This window comes from Dipodomys spectabilis, unplaced genomic scaffold (genome assembly GCF_019054845.1).
Source record: "Dipodomys spectabilis isolate Male_0828 unplaced genomic scaffold, ASM1905484v1 ptg000052l, whole genome shotgun sequence".
Lineage (NCBI taxonomy): Eukaryota > Metazoa > Chordata > Mammalia > Rodentia > Heteromyidae > Dipodomys > Dipodomys spectabilis.
In genome coordinates this window covers 1321127-1336973 of record NW_024870729.1, presented here as the reverse complement: position 1 = coordinate 1336973, position 15847 = coordinate 1321127, and the positions used below count along the sequence as shown (strand labels likewise).

Below are 15847 nucleotides of genomic sequence, written 5' to 3'. Positions count from 1 at the left end.
GCATTTTGTGGGGGGGCGGGGGGCGGGGGGGGGGGGTGGATGTGGTTGTAAGTCCTGGAGCTTGAAATCAGAGCCTGGGCCCTGGGCACTGTCTCTGAGCTTCTTTGTTTTTTTGTTTTGTTCTTGTTTTTTGCTAAAGGCTACCATTCTACCACTTGAGCTATAGCTCCACTTCTGGGTTTTTTAATGATAATTAGAGATTAAGAGTCTCACAGATTTTCCTGTCTGTGATGGCTTTAAACCTTAATCTTCATATCTCAGCCTCCTGAATAGTTAAGATTACAGGTGTGAGCACCCAGTTTGCTTCTTTTTCTTTCAAAAAAATGCTTTCTGTATCCGTGTGAAGAATAATAACCTCCTTGTCACATAAAGGTTTTCTTTTACTGCTTTTAAATTCTTTCAGCCTTTCATTTTGATGATAATGTACCCCAGTAAGGTGCACTTGAGGAAGTTCAATTATCATAGATCTGGGTTCCATATTTCTTTCAGAACTTGGTGATAATTAGTCAATCTTTTTATTAAATAAGCTCTTTATGATATTCTGCATCACGTTTCCTTTGAGAAAGCCTATAATATGAATTTACTTAGTGGTGTCATATAAGCCCTGTACCCTTCATCACTCTCTACTTTTTTTCCCAGAGGACTTGCCTTCAAGCTCGATGCCGCGCCTACAGTCCTCCGCTCTACCAGCTGAACTGTAGAAGGGAGCTTGCCTTCAAGCTCAAGGACTCTTTATTTCATTTGACCTAGTCTTCTGTTAAAGCTCTCAATTGCATTTCTATTTCATTCATTAAATTCTTTAATATTGTGCTTGTTTATTATATCTATCTGTATTGAATTTATCAGCCATATCATTATTTATTTTTCTGTTTTTAATAAATTTTCTGTAAGTATTAGGGGTTTCTTTTACTCAAGAAGTGTCCTTGACAAAGGATGAACAAATACAGCAATGGTGCTCACTGGACACTGTGTTGAAAATGAACTATACAATTTATGGATGAGGATGGGAAGGGAAAACTGGGAAAGAGCAAGGGAAAGGGTAACAAAGTCCAAAAAGTATACTCTACTTGACTTGCATAGCCCCTCTGTACATCACCATTATAAAGACAATTTTAAAAACTTTTTTGGAATAGAGTACACTGTAAAATTTTTTAAACAAATATCCTTACAGTCACTATTTCATATTCCTTTTTTTAAACAACTCGTAAATTTCTTTATTTGATGTCACTCAGTACAGAATTTCCCTTTGGTGCTATGAAGTTTTCTTTACTTTTTATGTTTCTTATAAACTTGCCTTGTTATCTGCACATCTTTTTTTTATTGTGAAAATACTGTACAGAGGGGTTACAATTACATGGGCAAGATGACGAGTACATTTCTTTTTTTATTGTGAAAAAACTGTACAGAGGGGTTACAATTACATGGGCAAGATAATGAGTATATTTCTTATCAAGCATTGTAGCCTCCTTCTTTGTTTCCCCTTCCCATCCCTTCCAAGCCTCCTCCCACTCCCCCACCCAATCCTCTCCCCACCCCACCACCAAAGCTGTAAAGTTCGTTTTCGACATGACAACTTGTACTTCTCATTGTTGCAACAGGTCCACCTGTATCCTTATTTAAACGACTTGTTTTCCCCTTCCCTTCCACAAATTATACCGACATCAAATACAGTGAAAGCAGGGGTTATACTGTGGGGGAGGGACATACAAAGCAACAAAGAAATAATCTTATAAATGCATTAGAAACAAATGCATGAAAGAAAGAAAACATTTAAATACATATCTTAGGGTTCATTTTCCTAACATCATTATCTGCACATCTTATGAAACAGTTGCCTCCTCCAAATTTTTCATAGAGAAATAACTTTAATGTATGTTGGTCTTAGGATGCTGGTTGCAAAGAGTGTGTTCTGGTTCAGAACAGAAACGGTATTGTAGTTTGGGAAGCTACTTTAAATGTGTTCAGTGTCAGTGGTGATCTATGAGTGCTTCGGTGCCTCTGCTATGGGAGTCTGTAATAGCAATGGTGGCAGAGCAAGTTGATAAGTTTCTTGATGGAAAGGTTGCTAGAAGTCCCCTTATTGTCATTTTGCCCACAATAAGACAACTTAACAGAAGCCTGTTAATGTCAGGTTGACCGCTCCCACAGGCAGCCTGGTTCTATGTGTTCCATGGCACAAGTGTTCACAGTGTCTATGGATCTCAGATTCTTGGCAATGTCTCACTGACCTCCTGTCATCTATGACACAGATACAAGAAGGTTAATCACTGAAGCATGGGAGATGCAGGTTCTCCACTTAGACTAGAACCAGAAGCACTCCTTAGTATTTCAGTGTGGATAAGGGACTTAACTGTGGCTTGGAATGCCTCTGGAGAAGAAAGGGCATTTCAGTGGCTTTGGCTTCAGGAAGAAGGCCACAGTTGTAATTCAGACCCAAGAGCCAACATGACACAACTTGAGCACCAAAAGAAGTATCATGTAAAATTTAAAAAAAAAAAAAAAAAGAAGTATCATGTAGATACTTAGAAATGATGGAAACTGCAATGATCTAGTCCCTGTGAAGCTGAATGATGTAGTAGTATTCAGGCATGGTGAGATGTAGTGTAGAATCAACTCTGGGGATTGGGGGGGGGGGGGGGGGGGGGCAGAGGGGAGGTGTCAGGAAATGCTGGCATGATAGCTCCATTACTCAGGGAGACAGAAAGCCCATCAAACTCTGGAGAACTAGTCTAGTCACAAAGATTCTGGGCTTTCAGAGTAGCCACGTAAGTCTCTTTTTTTCTATTGGAAAAGATGCCACATCACTTGAGGTATCTGGGGATAAAGTTTGTCTGCTGAGCTCTGAGGAGCCCAGTGACAGGGCAAAGAAGCATCTGGTATGGGACAACTGAATACTTTCTAAGTAATTTGTTCCCGCATGGCAGACAGCTATAGCACCTAATGGAGCTATGCCATACTACAATCTATGAGTTTGGTTCAGGGATGGTGGGACCATGTAAATGACACAGAGTACACACACTAGCTCTGGTTTCAAGATGGCACAGGGCAGTAACAGCTCAGATGTGGAGACCTTGGTTTATGGACTGTGAGGATTACAGAATTACTCAGTATCAAATACTGCAGCGTCACTGTAGCCATAGGAAGCCCACATCTTATCTTTTTTCCTGCAAGAAGTTACTCCTGGCTCTGAACTTACTCAACTGAGGAGGACAAGGTGGCAGAGGCAAGGTGGTTCCTCCTGGATTCAGAATTCAGTGGTTTGAATGTCTGTGCTCCACAAGGTTCTAGCTCTTCCTATTGCATTCTGGTAACGCCCTTTTGTAACTCAGTTTGAAATGTTGTTTACTCAATTTCCTTAATCCTTTTCTTAAGCAGTAACAAGCTTTAAGCAACTCCACCTGTCCATCTCACTGATATCATTATATTTCTTTTTATACTTATTATGTTTTGATTTTATTTCATAGTTTCATATTTTTAGAGGTCATATATTTTACTGCCAACAGAGCATTTAGCTATTCTCTTGGATCTAGTCTTTTGTCTTCTAATGCTTTGTGCGTTTTTGTTACTATTTGTTATTAAGAGTGTATTGCTGGTGCCAGGAATGTCGCTTAGCAGTAGAATTCTTGCCTTGCATGCATGAAGCCCTGGGTTCGATTCCTCAGCACCAGATAAACAGAAAAAGCCGGAAGTGGTGCTGTGGCTCAAGTGGCAGAGGGCTAGCCTTGAGCAAAAGAAGCTCAGAGACAGTGCTCAGGCCCTGAGTTCAAGCCCCAAGACTGGCATCTAGATTAGATAGATAGATAGATAGATAGATAGATAGATAGATAGATAGATAGATAGATAGATAGATAGATAGATAGATAGATAGATAGATAGATAGATATAAAGGGTGTATTGCTTTGACAATTTAAGACAGTCTTGGTGGTCATTAAATTTTTATCTGATATGTACAATAAATAATGCTAGAAAACAATATTTAAGGACAAGAATTACTTAAAAGTGCACACATTAACTTATAAAACTAGCCAGGCACCAGTGGTTTATCCCACCTACTGATGAGGCTAGTTGTAAGCACTGTAGTTCAATGCCAGCCGGGGGAGAAAAGTCCAAGAGACTCTTCTGTCCAATTAAACACCAAAGAGCCAGACATAGAGCTATGGCTCAAGCCCTAGAGTATTACCCTTGAGCACAAAAGTTCAGGGACTGTGTCCAGGCCCTGAGGTCAAGCCTCAGAACTGGCAAAACAAAACAAAACAAAAACAAAAACTAAAGTATATTTAAAGGTTACTATCTTCCTAGAAGAAAAATGTGATTTTCAAATAAACAAGATAATGTTTCCAACTTTTTTCTTAGCATTATATATACACAAGAAATTGATATGCTTTCTACCAACCGTTTCAGGGCCACAGTCACATTCCTCATCAGCCTCCACTACTCCATTGCCACATTCTCCACCCGATGCTGGCCTTTGCCGTTCAACAAGGTTTTTCTCAAGACACAGTAGCCTGTCCTGGGATGCAAAGAATTTGAACTCATCCAAGCTACAAGTGCTGAACTCCTTGATACCCCCGTAGTTCCTGAAACATAAAAATAGGTACAAGACAAAAAAAACTTTGCCCTAATTTGATGTTTGTATGAAAGATTTCAATAACATTACGCTTTGTGGAAAAACAATAAACTCTCTATTTAAAAGTATTGACACTTTAATAACATTTTAATAGTTTTATAACTCCACTAAGAAAAATGAAAAAAATAATATATTTTAAAATTCTTTTATGTAATATGTTTATGCAAGACCAAGTACAGAAAAATCTCTCCATACCTGTAAAGGCTTAGTTTCAAGGTCCCAGGTGCACTCCACTCCTAGATATCCCCCAGATATGCAAATCCACAGATACTATGTGCTAGAGTATTAGCCTTGAGCACAAAAGTTCAGGGACAGTGTCCAGGCACTGAGTTCCCCAGGATTGGCAAAAACAAATACATAGATATGTGTTTACATGTATATATATTTATACATGTATATACATATATGTATGTATTTATACATGTATTTGCATATATGTATGTAAACACAAATCTACATATATTTGAGTGAGTATATATACACAAATATTGTGTCATATAATATATCCATATAGGTATATGGATATATATGGGTATATATCCATACCCATATGGATATATTATACATATCCATATATATCCATATACATTATATATACACATATACATAATATGGATATATTATATACAATTTTATGAATATATTAAACTTCTATATATGTATATATAAATACATAGGAATAATTTATAGCATTATATCAAATTTCCCTACATGCCACACACACATTCACAAACACACTCTCCCACAAGCATACACACAGCTAACTACAATAAAGCTTAAAATGGAGCTTTGGCTCAGGTGGAAGAGCACCAGCTTTGAGTGAAGTAGCAAAGGACAGCTTATAGGCCCTGAGTTTAAGCTCCAGTAATAGCATAAAAAATAAGAAAAAAATTTAAATTGTTTAAAATAACAAGACAATCCTATGTATGTATTTGATAACGGAAAGGGTCTTACACAGCTTTGGGCATCATTGCACAAACACCTCTTGGACAATAGCAGGCCTGGGATGTATCCAAAGTTAATCCCAGACCAAGGCTCAGCACTTGCACAAAAATGATGGTATACGACTCTAAGGAGAACCCATCTGGATACTAAAATATGAATTAAAAAGAAAGAAAAGGATAATCAGTTGAAAAATATTGATTGAAAAGCATATATATATATATATATGAAACCTCATAAAAATTTTAAGGGAATGAAAGATACCAATGTGGTGGCAATTATAGACTTTGATAATAGGATCTACACTTCAAAATACTTAGGAAATTCTGAAATAGGAACTAGTGAGATGAAACTCAATAATGTCTGATTACATACCACAGCAATTCCTACATCGTAATTCTCATCACATATTTTTCCTGGAAATACAGCACCTGCTTGAATAGGATTTTTCTGAAAACTAAAATTAATAATTTTACATATTAGACATTTTAAGGTAGTATTACTAATGGTAATTATTTTTATAGCAGCAAGCATAGTTTAACCATTATGAGGTAAGCGCAATGCTAGTCTAAGGATAATATTTAAATGTATTTATCTCAATACTTCAATTTTGCACATTTCAATAGTAAGAATATTTCAGTATATCAATGTTGAATTTGATAAACATCCAGAAATTAAAGGACAATATCTAGTACTTTATACAAATTCCCCTTCTACTAATAGTTACAGTTTTCATTCTATGTTCACACCCCTAAAATATTTTTCATGGCCTCCTTACTCATTAATTATCTAAAAGTAATTAGACTTTGACACATGAGATTCTAGGTAGTATGACAGTTTAACATATTTGTTTTATTACAAAATAGAATATAACAATTAATTAGATAAGCAAGAATTTAGAGATTTGGTAACAGATAATACCAGTTTACAAATCCCAAAGAAATTATAACACTCACAATTAAGCTTTTAGCTACTTCAATTCCTATAATACGTTTTTCTCTAGTGTCATTGTTTTATTTTGTTTTAATTATAGTGAGAAGAGATACATATAGTCTACTTCTCAGTTTTTAAATGTACTATGCATTATTAGTAACTAAGCACAAATATTATACAGGAGATCTTTCAGAAAGTCAATGCTCTTTGATAAAATATTTTTATTAATTTTTTTTGCATTAGTTCCTAATGAGGAACAAAGAATTCTAATTTAAGCTGAAACCGGTGTCTCACACTTGAAATTTTAGCTGCTCAGGAGACTGAGATCTGAGAACTAAAGTTCAAAAACAACCTAGAAAGAAAAAATATCTGAGATTGTTTTTTCTCCACTTAATCAGCAAAAAGCTAGAAGTGGAGGAATGACTCATCAGCCTTGAGTGTAAAAGGTAAGGAACAGTGCCAAGGTTTTGAGTTCAAGCCCCAGTATCAGCACATACACAAAATTAGCTTGCTTATATGTTTAAATATCTGATGATATCTGTCATCAAATCTGCAAAGTACACAATTAGCATATATGTTATTTTGGAATATTCCTTGAGTGATATAAAGTCTAGAATATTATACTTACACAAATAAATATGATATATGAAGTGTTGGAGTGTCAAGATGATCATGATTCCATTTTAAAAAATCAAGTAACATCAGATCAACTCGCCCATCAGTTGGAATTTCATTATCATTAGACCAGATTTCAATAGAATTTATTACAACATTTAGTTTTAACTGGGCAAGCATCTGAAAAGCAAAGGTAAAGGAGAAATCTTAAGTGCATTTGAACATCATGTTAAACTTGTATCTATTGGGTTACAGAGAGTTTTCCAAGAGCATAGCAAAATATCATAGCCTATTATCTATGTATTTACAAAATACACAAAAAAGACTTTAAAAACTTACAGTGTTAGCAAGGCCAATGATCTGAATAACCTTCTGTGTTACAGTCTTTGTGTCAGAGCCCATGTAGTCAAACTGAAAAACATATTATTTTTTAAAAACTAGTGATATAATTAGCCTACCATATCTCTTTAAACATACCATGGACTATATTTTAATCACAGAATGATATTCCATTAGGAATACAGAAAATACCCACTGATATGACAATAATGACTTTACACAAAGTATTTAATAATAGGATTCCAAATGATGTTTCATGTACTGGACACTGGGATCAATATGGCAACTAAGATGCTCTTGCCCTTTTGTCACCACAGACACACCTTAGGATTAGTGAGACTGAACCTACACTATCAAATCAGTGTTTCCATTATACTCCATTCACCAGGAGCTCCAGTAATACATGTATTTAAGCCTTCATGCAACAAATGTAAATTGAATAATCTCTTTGACCACAAGACTCACATAAACAAATTCAAAAGATTGAATCATAAAGTATATCTCCTCTCCATAATGAAAAAATAAAACTAAAGGGGAAGAGTATAATAGGAAAAAATATCCAAACACTTGGGAAACTAGACAGCACCTTTCTTAATGCATGGACCAAAGAAAAAGTCTCCAAAGAAAGTTTCAAAAGCACATTGAACAAAATAAATTAAAAGTGCAACATGAGAATTTGTAGATACTGCAATGCTGGGAAGGAAACTAATAGTATCAAATCTGTGCTTTCATTTATGACATGAAGATTTGTAATCACAACTTAGTGTAGGATATGGCTTGAAATGTAGTTTGAAATCTGTATACCACTCTATCATAATAAATAGCTTGGGTCTAGTGTTGGATTTTAAAAATTCTGTTTATGTAATAGTGTTGCAATGTATTCTATTTGGCCACATCAATGTTTTAAATTAAAATGTTTTAATGTCTGAAGGACAAGGGGGGAACCAATGTAACAACAATATTCACAAGACAATATGTTAGAAATGATCTGTACAACTTGGGGGTATTAGGAGGGAAAATAGTCAAAAAATGAGGGAAGGGGTAACAAGAAATGTACTCATCTTACTTATGCAACTATAACTTCTCTGGACATCACCTTGACAACTAAAAAATACATACTTTTAAAAAAGATTTTAAAGTCTGATATGACCAGCTCCCTTACTTTTTTTTTTATTCAGTGCGGCCGCTTAATCTAATCTTATGTGTCTCTTTTTCACAAGAACTTCCTTTTATGCTGTACTAAGAATACTTGACATGTGATTTACTCTCTTTACAAAAACTTAAATGCACAGTATAATTTGGGGAGGGGAAAGGAAAAAACAAAATGTTTTAACAGGGATACAGGTTGACCCACTGTAACAACGAGATGTACAAGGCACTATGTTGAAAAACAAACTTTATAATTTAGGGGGGGGTAATAGTTTGGAAGTGGGAGGGAAGGGATGGTAGGGGAAAAACAAAGGAGGAGGCAACAGTGCTTGATAAGAAATGTACTCATTACTTTGCTCATGTAACTGTAACCCCTTTGTACAGTATTTTCATAATAAAAAACTTATTAAAAAAGAAATCATTTCACTACAAGATATATATATATATATATTTCAATATATTTTTCTTTACTACATCCAAATAAAACAAAGAAATCTTAAAAAAAGAAAAACAATAGGTACTCTGTTATACAGCAAGTCTCTTGAAAACATTTATCTTTATACCACAGAACTTTTACACTGATTGAACAGCAGCCTCCTATTCTCCTTACCTGCCGTGGTCTCTAAAACCATAATTTTCCTGTGTTTGTGAGTTTGACCAGAATTATAATCCTTCTGTAATTGGTTTATTTAATCTAGCATAAGGCCTCCATATTCACCATTGTTGTCATGTAACACAGGATTTCCTTCTTTTCTAAAGCTGAGAAATACTTTATTGTATATATAAACCACCTTTTTTTTTTTTTTTTTTTTGGTCTATCATGGGGTTTGAACTCTGGGCCTGGATGCTGTCTGTGAGCAATTTTGCTCAAGGTTAGCACTCTACCACTTTGAACGACAGCACCACTGCTGGTAAATTGGAGATAAGAGTCTCAAAATATTTCCTGCCCAGGCTGGCTTTGAACTACCATCCTCACATCTCAGCCTCCTGAATGGCACTCGGCTCCCAACTTGTCTTTACCTACCTTCCTGATGGTATTTTAGGTTCTTTCTTTTTTGGGGGGGGGGAGGGGACGGTCTGTTCATGGGGCCTAAATTCTGAGCCTGGGCGCTGTCCCTCAGCTCTTTAGCTTAAGGCTAGCGCTCTACCATTTGAGTCACAGCACCACTTCCAGCTTTTTTTTTTCTTTTTGCTTATGTGGTGCTGAGGAATCGAACCCAGGGCCTCAGGCATGCAAGGCAGATGTTCTACCACTGAGCCACCTTCCCAGCCCAGTATTTTAGGTTCTTTCTATATTGTGGCTACTGTGGAAAAGATTGCTTCAGTGAACATAAGAATGTATACATTACTTCATGTCTTGATTTCAATTTATTTATATTGATATGAACAATTATGAATGGTACATAACACAAAACAGAGTAAGACCAGGGTCCCAACAAGTCCCTGCTACTGTTCCCCAACCTTTCAAGATTAATTCTCTTTTGGATTTATAAATTGAATCACAACCTAAATATTCCTTGTAACTGGCTTCTTCTGTTCTTTTGTTGAAATCAAGAAAAATGTTCTTTCAGCTGAACAATGTGACTTTTCCTGATGTTCACTTGATCACTAAAATATATAGATTCATTTTGAACTATTGTTCCACTTTCTTTGGTATTCATGTGTACATGTGTAAATATTTTATTTACTAATGGGTTGAGGATTTATGCCTCTTTGAGAATGAGTGCTAAAGCTTTGACTTCACCCTAAAAAATAAGCCAGGAATTCTATAATTAAATATTATCTGGAAGAATTTGCAGAGGATTGTTCGAATTTTCCCCCTAAAGTCTTGCTAGAATTCCCCAATGAGAGCCTCAAAGTTTCCAGGGCTGAAATACCAGAAGGAACTACAGGCTCAGAGAAAATTAGCAGCTTGCTTGAAATTTTGTAGAGATGAGCATAAGCCCAAATTGCAATAACTGGAATAAATATCTTTACTCTTAAATAAATATCCTTATGTTAAAACATGTGTATGATATCACAAGGTAGCAAACATCAAAAACTTTCAGGGAAAGTTTACAATCAAAATAAGAAACCAAATACTGAACAGATAGAAACACTAGACAAACTGTTGGATGAATTTAAAAACAGCTGTCTTAAGAACATTCAATGAGCTTCAAGAGAAATAATTAAATTTTCTAACAGATTTTAGCAGATAGACAGGAAGAATAATTTTAAGCTAACACAGAAATCCATGAGCTAAAAAAAAATATGCTAAGTAAAATGAAAAGCATGATGGAAGACTAGATCAAAGAAGACAGAGAGACATCAAGCTCTATGACACACTACTTGATGAGATACTTGATGGAGAAGATAAAGGAACAAAGAATTACACTTGTAATCCTAGCTACTCAGGAGGCTAAAATCCATAAGATTATGATTGAAATTGAGACCCAAGTATTGTAAGCAGAAAAGTCCATGAGATTCCCACTTCAATTAACCAGAAAAAATTAGAAGACTGCCACTAAGCAAGCTCACTGAGCAAGAGGAATGAAGCCCTGAGTTCAAACCCCTTGGTATAGAAGAGAGAGAGAGAGAGAGAAGGGGGAGGAGAGAGAGGGAGGGAGGGAGAGAGAGAGAGGGAGGGAGAAGAGAGAGAGAGAGAGAAACCCGAAACCCTATGGGAACATGAACAATTTCCTACTAGAAGGTCATTTTTAGGAAGAATAGGAGGTGAACTTCACCAGCAAGCTCACCATTGGATTTCCAAGACAATCCTCATGTCTCCCACAGCAATATATATTTTATTTAATTGAAGCTGATGTTAGCTGCTTATGCTTTAAAACTTTAGTAAAAAGAATATTTGGGTTAAAATAATTGGTAAAAAAAAATAGTAATTATATAAAAGAAGTTTGTACCATTTTCAAATAAATGTATTAACAAAGGCCATCAATCATGACCAAACTAAAACTGAGATTGATGAAAGTATAAAATTACCTGTGTTCTCCCAACCAAAGAAATAATTGGGGACTGTGTGGCTCAAGTGTTAGAGTACCTTCCTGACTAGACTCTGAATTCAAATACAAGGCCCCGAAATGAATAAATTAATCGTTTTTGGGTTATGCCACCAAATTTTGGAGTGGCTCACTAAAATAGCTTATGTTTATCTGAGTGTTGGTATTGATATTAATCTAGAAGTTGTCTTAAATTTCTCTTTATATGGTTTTCTTTTCATTATTTTACCGTATGTATGGTATTCAACTTTTTTGTCTTTTCTCTTTTTTGGTACTGGGGATCAAACCCAGGACATTGCATTTGCTAGGCAAGGGCTTTACCAATGAGCTACATCCCAGACCTATGTTATGGTATTTTTAAATATGTCAATTGTAAGCAAAGTGTATATGTGCATGTGTCTTGTATAATCTTTGGTTTTGCTTTCTATTAACTTTTCCTTGAGTTTTAAGTGTAGCACCTATATATTTGAGTTAAAATATTGCATCTTAATCTTAGCTCCTAATGTGTCCTATTTATGACAAATATGCTAAATATATGATTTTCTTTCTCTTTATTGCCTTTCATGATTTTGTTGCAAATTCTGCTTCCTCTTTCTAATTTTTTGTCTCTTGCTTTTTGCTTTTTGTTTTGCTTTTGTTTTGTTTTTTGTTTGTTTGCTTTTGTTTTGGTGCTAATCTTGGGACTCAGGGCTTGGATAATACTGTCCCTAAGCTCTTTTACTCAAAGCTAGAATGCTACCACGTGAACCACAGTTCCACTTCTGGCTTTTTTCATGGTTAATTGGAGATAACAATCTTGGAATTTCCTCCCATGGCTAACTTCAAACCCTGATCCTCGGATGTCAGCCCCCAGACTCACTAGGATTATAGGCATGAGCTACTGGAGCTTGCACTTTAATTGTTTTCATAATGTTACAAAACTATAATTTCAGCAAGGTTGGAGAGGTAGCTCAAGGATAGATTTTGTGCCTTGCCATAACTTCAGTACTGGAATTAAAAAGAAAAAAATTTTAGGATAGGTATTGGCTTTGACTTGGTCAATTTACCTCTATTTTTTAAAAGATTCTTGTCCAAGTATAATTTTTTGTCTATTACTATTAAGGAATCTATAAACATTCACACAGGGAGACCAAAAGAGGCTATTTTAGGACAGAATCATGAAGGTTCAATAGCTATGATCATAGAATATGATGCTTATCAAAATGATCTCCAAAAATGGAAACAAAAGGTTTTTTTTTACTTCTTGTGTTTTTTTTTTTTTTCTATTTTAACCTTTTGTCGACATTTTTTATTTCTGTGCCTTTTGTCTTTTATGTAAGCTTATCTGATTAGGGAAAGGGAAGAGGAATCACAGAAATGGTGGGACAAAGCAGTATGGAGGTTCCTCAAAAGACTAAACATAGAGCTTGCCTATGACGCAGCAGCAATCCCCTTTCTGGGCACTTACCCAAATGACCACAAACAAGGCCCTACTAAAGCTACCAGCACAACTATGCTCATCACAGCATTATTTACTATTGCTAAGATTTGGAAGCAAACCAGATGCCCCTTAGTAGATGAATGGATCAAGAAAATGTATATATATATGCACACACATATATATGCATATATGTATGAATTCTATGTTTCCATCAGAAAGAATGGCATCACCCCATTTATAAGGAAATGGAAAGACTTGGGGGAAAAAATCATATTAAGTGAAATAAGCCAGACCCAAAAGTAACACAGGTCCCATGGTTTCCCTCATTTGTAATAATTAGTATATGTCTAGCATAATCCTAGCAGATAAGCAGAATAGCAATAGCTATGTGCATATGACCATATATGATGATACTAAGCAAAATGAACTCACAAAATGTTTTTCTTTGTTGCTGTTATTGTTTTCAATATACTATGTGATTTTTTGGTTTCTTTTGTATGTTCTTCCCCCTACAGTATATCCACTGTTGTCACTGTATTTGATTTTGGTACCCTGGTTTGTATATACATTTATGTAAATTAGGGAAGGGAAGAGAAACAACAGAATGGTGATACAAAGACAAGTGGGTAGCCAATGCAGCAGCAATATACACAAGACAGTATGTTGGAAATGATCTGTACAACTAAGGGGGCTGGGAGAGAGGGAAAGATGGAGGAAAATGAGGGGGTAAAACTACCTTACTTATATGTAATTGTAACTCCTCTGTACATCACCTTGACAATAATTTTTTTAAGGTGAACTAGGAAGTGGCACTGTGGCTCAAGTGGTAGAGCACTAGCCTTGAGCTGAAGAGCTGAGGGACAGTGCCCAGGTCCAGAGTTCAAGTCCCACAACCGATAAAAAAAGGTGAACTAATATTCAGTACTCATACTCACTAGACACTATGCTGAAAATGAGTTATACAACTTGTAGGGGAGGGGAATCAGAAGGGAAAAAAAACTGGGAGAAAACAAGGGGAGAGGTGCCACTGTTCAAAAAGAAATGTACTCATTATCTGATTTATGTAACTGTAACCCTCTCTCCATCACATTTACAATAACTTTTTTAAAATTCTTTAGTAAGCCATCAAACTTCATTTTTTGTTCTCCTGCTAACATCTCCTGTCAACATGTAGCCCAGCTTCCCTGCCTCACATTTGTCTTCTCAAATCAACAGATTCCCTTAAGGAGAAAGTAATTTTTATTTTATAATCTGTATCTTAAGCTTTCAATATCTTATTGTTTTGTGGATCTAAATCTTTTTTTTTGTATGATTCCAAGGTTTTTAACTCAGGCCTTGTGTTTGCTAGGCAGGCCCTCTACCACTTGAGTCATGCCCTACCCTTTTAAATTTTTTACTATTTTTTTTAATCTTTCAAATAGGGTCCCATTTTTAGCCCATGCTAGCCTGGACCTCAGTCCTTCTATTTAGGCTGTACAGCTAAGATGATAGTCCTTTCCACCTTTATCAGCTAATATTAAAAAAAAAGTTTGGTAAACATTTTTCCTGGATTGTCTCAAACCTCTATCCTTCATACCACAGCCTCCAAAGTGTCTAGGATTACAAATTTGAGACAGCATGCCCATCTTTTTATTTGTGTTAACCATTGCTAATGGATATTTGTTTCCTTATGAACTGGGAGCTTTTGTATGACTGATTCTGATCTGCTGGCACTGTGAGTTATCTGCTTGAAGTGACATCTCCAGAGATATACATTATTTGCTTTATTTCAGTGTCCTCAGTTCTAATCAACCTAGGACAAATGTAGTTTCATGGATTTGAATCCCAACCAGAAGCCTGAATTTGCATGTTTACTCACAAATTTTCAATGTGAAATTATTTTTCTTTATTTTTTCTCTTTCATACATTTGTGGAAAACTGAGCAGGAAATCAATGGTATTGTTTTACCCTTTGGATGTCAAGAAGAATAATATTGGTTTTGTAGACTACTCATCTAATTAAGCTGAAGTAGTCAACTAGTAATCTGATGAAGGAGCTGAGGTGTGGGGATGGGATCTACCCTTTCTTGGAGGTTGTAGTCTTTTTGACAAAGGAAAAATAGTCCCCAAACTTTGGCAAATTACAATGGTTCACCTTTAAAATTAATTAGAAGCCAGGCATAAGGAGGTTGAGATCTGAGGATCACAGAAACCAGCCCAGTCAGGAAAGTCTGGGAGATTCTTATCTCCATTAAACTATGAAAATGCCCAAGGGGGAGCTGTGACTCAAATGGTATAGCATTAGCCTTGAGCAAAAAAGCTCAGAACAGTGCCCAGGCCCTCTGTTCAAACACAGGACAGGCATACACACAAAGTAATTAGAATGTTTGTCTATATACAAGATAAATAAGTTAGCAGAAACTAATTCACCATTTTCAGAAAATACAAAATAAAATTGAAAGTGAAGAATACAATTCATTGAAAATTGTCATTGTGATGGCGACGGGGCAGTAGGGAAACGCCACAGCTCTCCCCAACCAAAAAGAGAGTTCGAGTTCCAACGCTTAATCTCCCCAAGAGACCGACAACAACAAAAAGACGAACACTCAGAGAAAAACCAGAGGTGGAAAATAACAAAAAAAGAAAGAGAGGAAAAGAAATTCAGAACAGAGAAGAGCGAAGACCCCTCCCCCAACCTTTACTGGCCGCGCGGCAGTGCGCCAAGCCGCCGGCCAGCCGGCCCCGCGGGGGCTGCCGGAGCCACAGAGACACAGGGGGCTGCTTGCAGATCACCAGGTACCGGATTGCAGAACAGCGGATCGCCAGGAACAGAGAAACCTACCAGCCGGGA

The 15847-nt window shown here is 36.1% G+C and overlaps 1 protein-coding gene across 1 annotated transcript in view; it reads right to left on the bottom strand.

Annotated features, from left to right (window-relative positions):
- Positions 1 to 15847, bottom strand: part of LOC122107650 (disintegrin and metalloproteinase domain-containing protein 5-like) — an 86864-nt gene that overhangs the window by 51033 nt on the left and 19984 nt on the right. Inside the window, exons 7-11 of the mRNA XM_042679455.1 lie at positions 7457 to 7528; positions 7131 to 7297; positions 5945 to 6026; positions 5582 to 5718; positions 4394 to 4577 (exon numbers count right to left, since the gene is read on the bottom strand). Coding sequence (XP_042535389.1) covers positions 4394 to 4577; positions 5582 to 5718; positions 5945 to 6026; positions 7131 to 7297; positions 7457 to 7528 — 642 coding nt within the window. The remainder of the gene's footprint in view (positions 1 to 4393; positions 4578 to 5581; positions 5719 to 5944; positions 6027 to 7130; positions 7298 to 7456; positions 7529 to 15847) is intronic.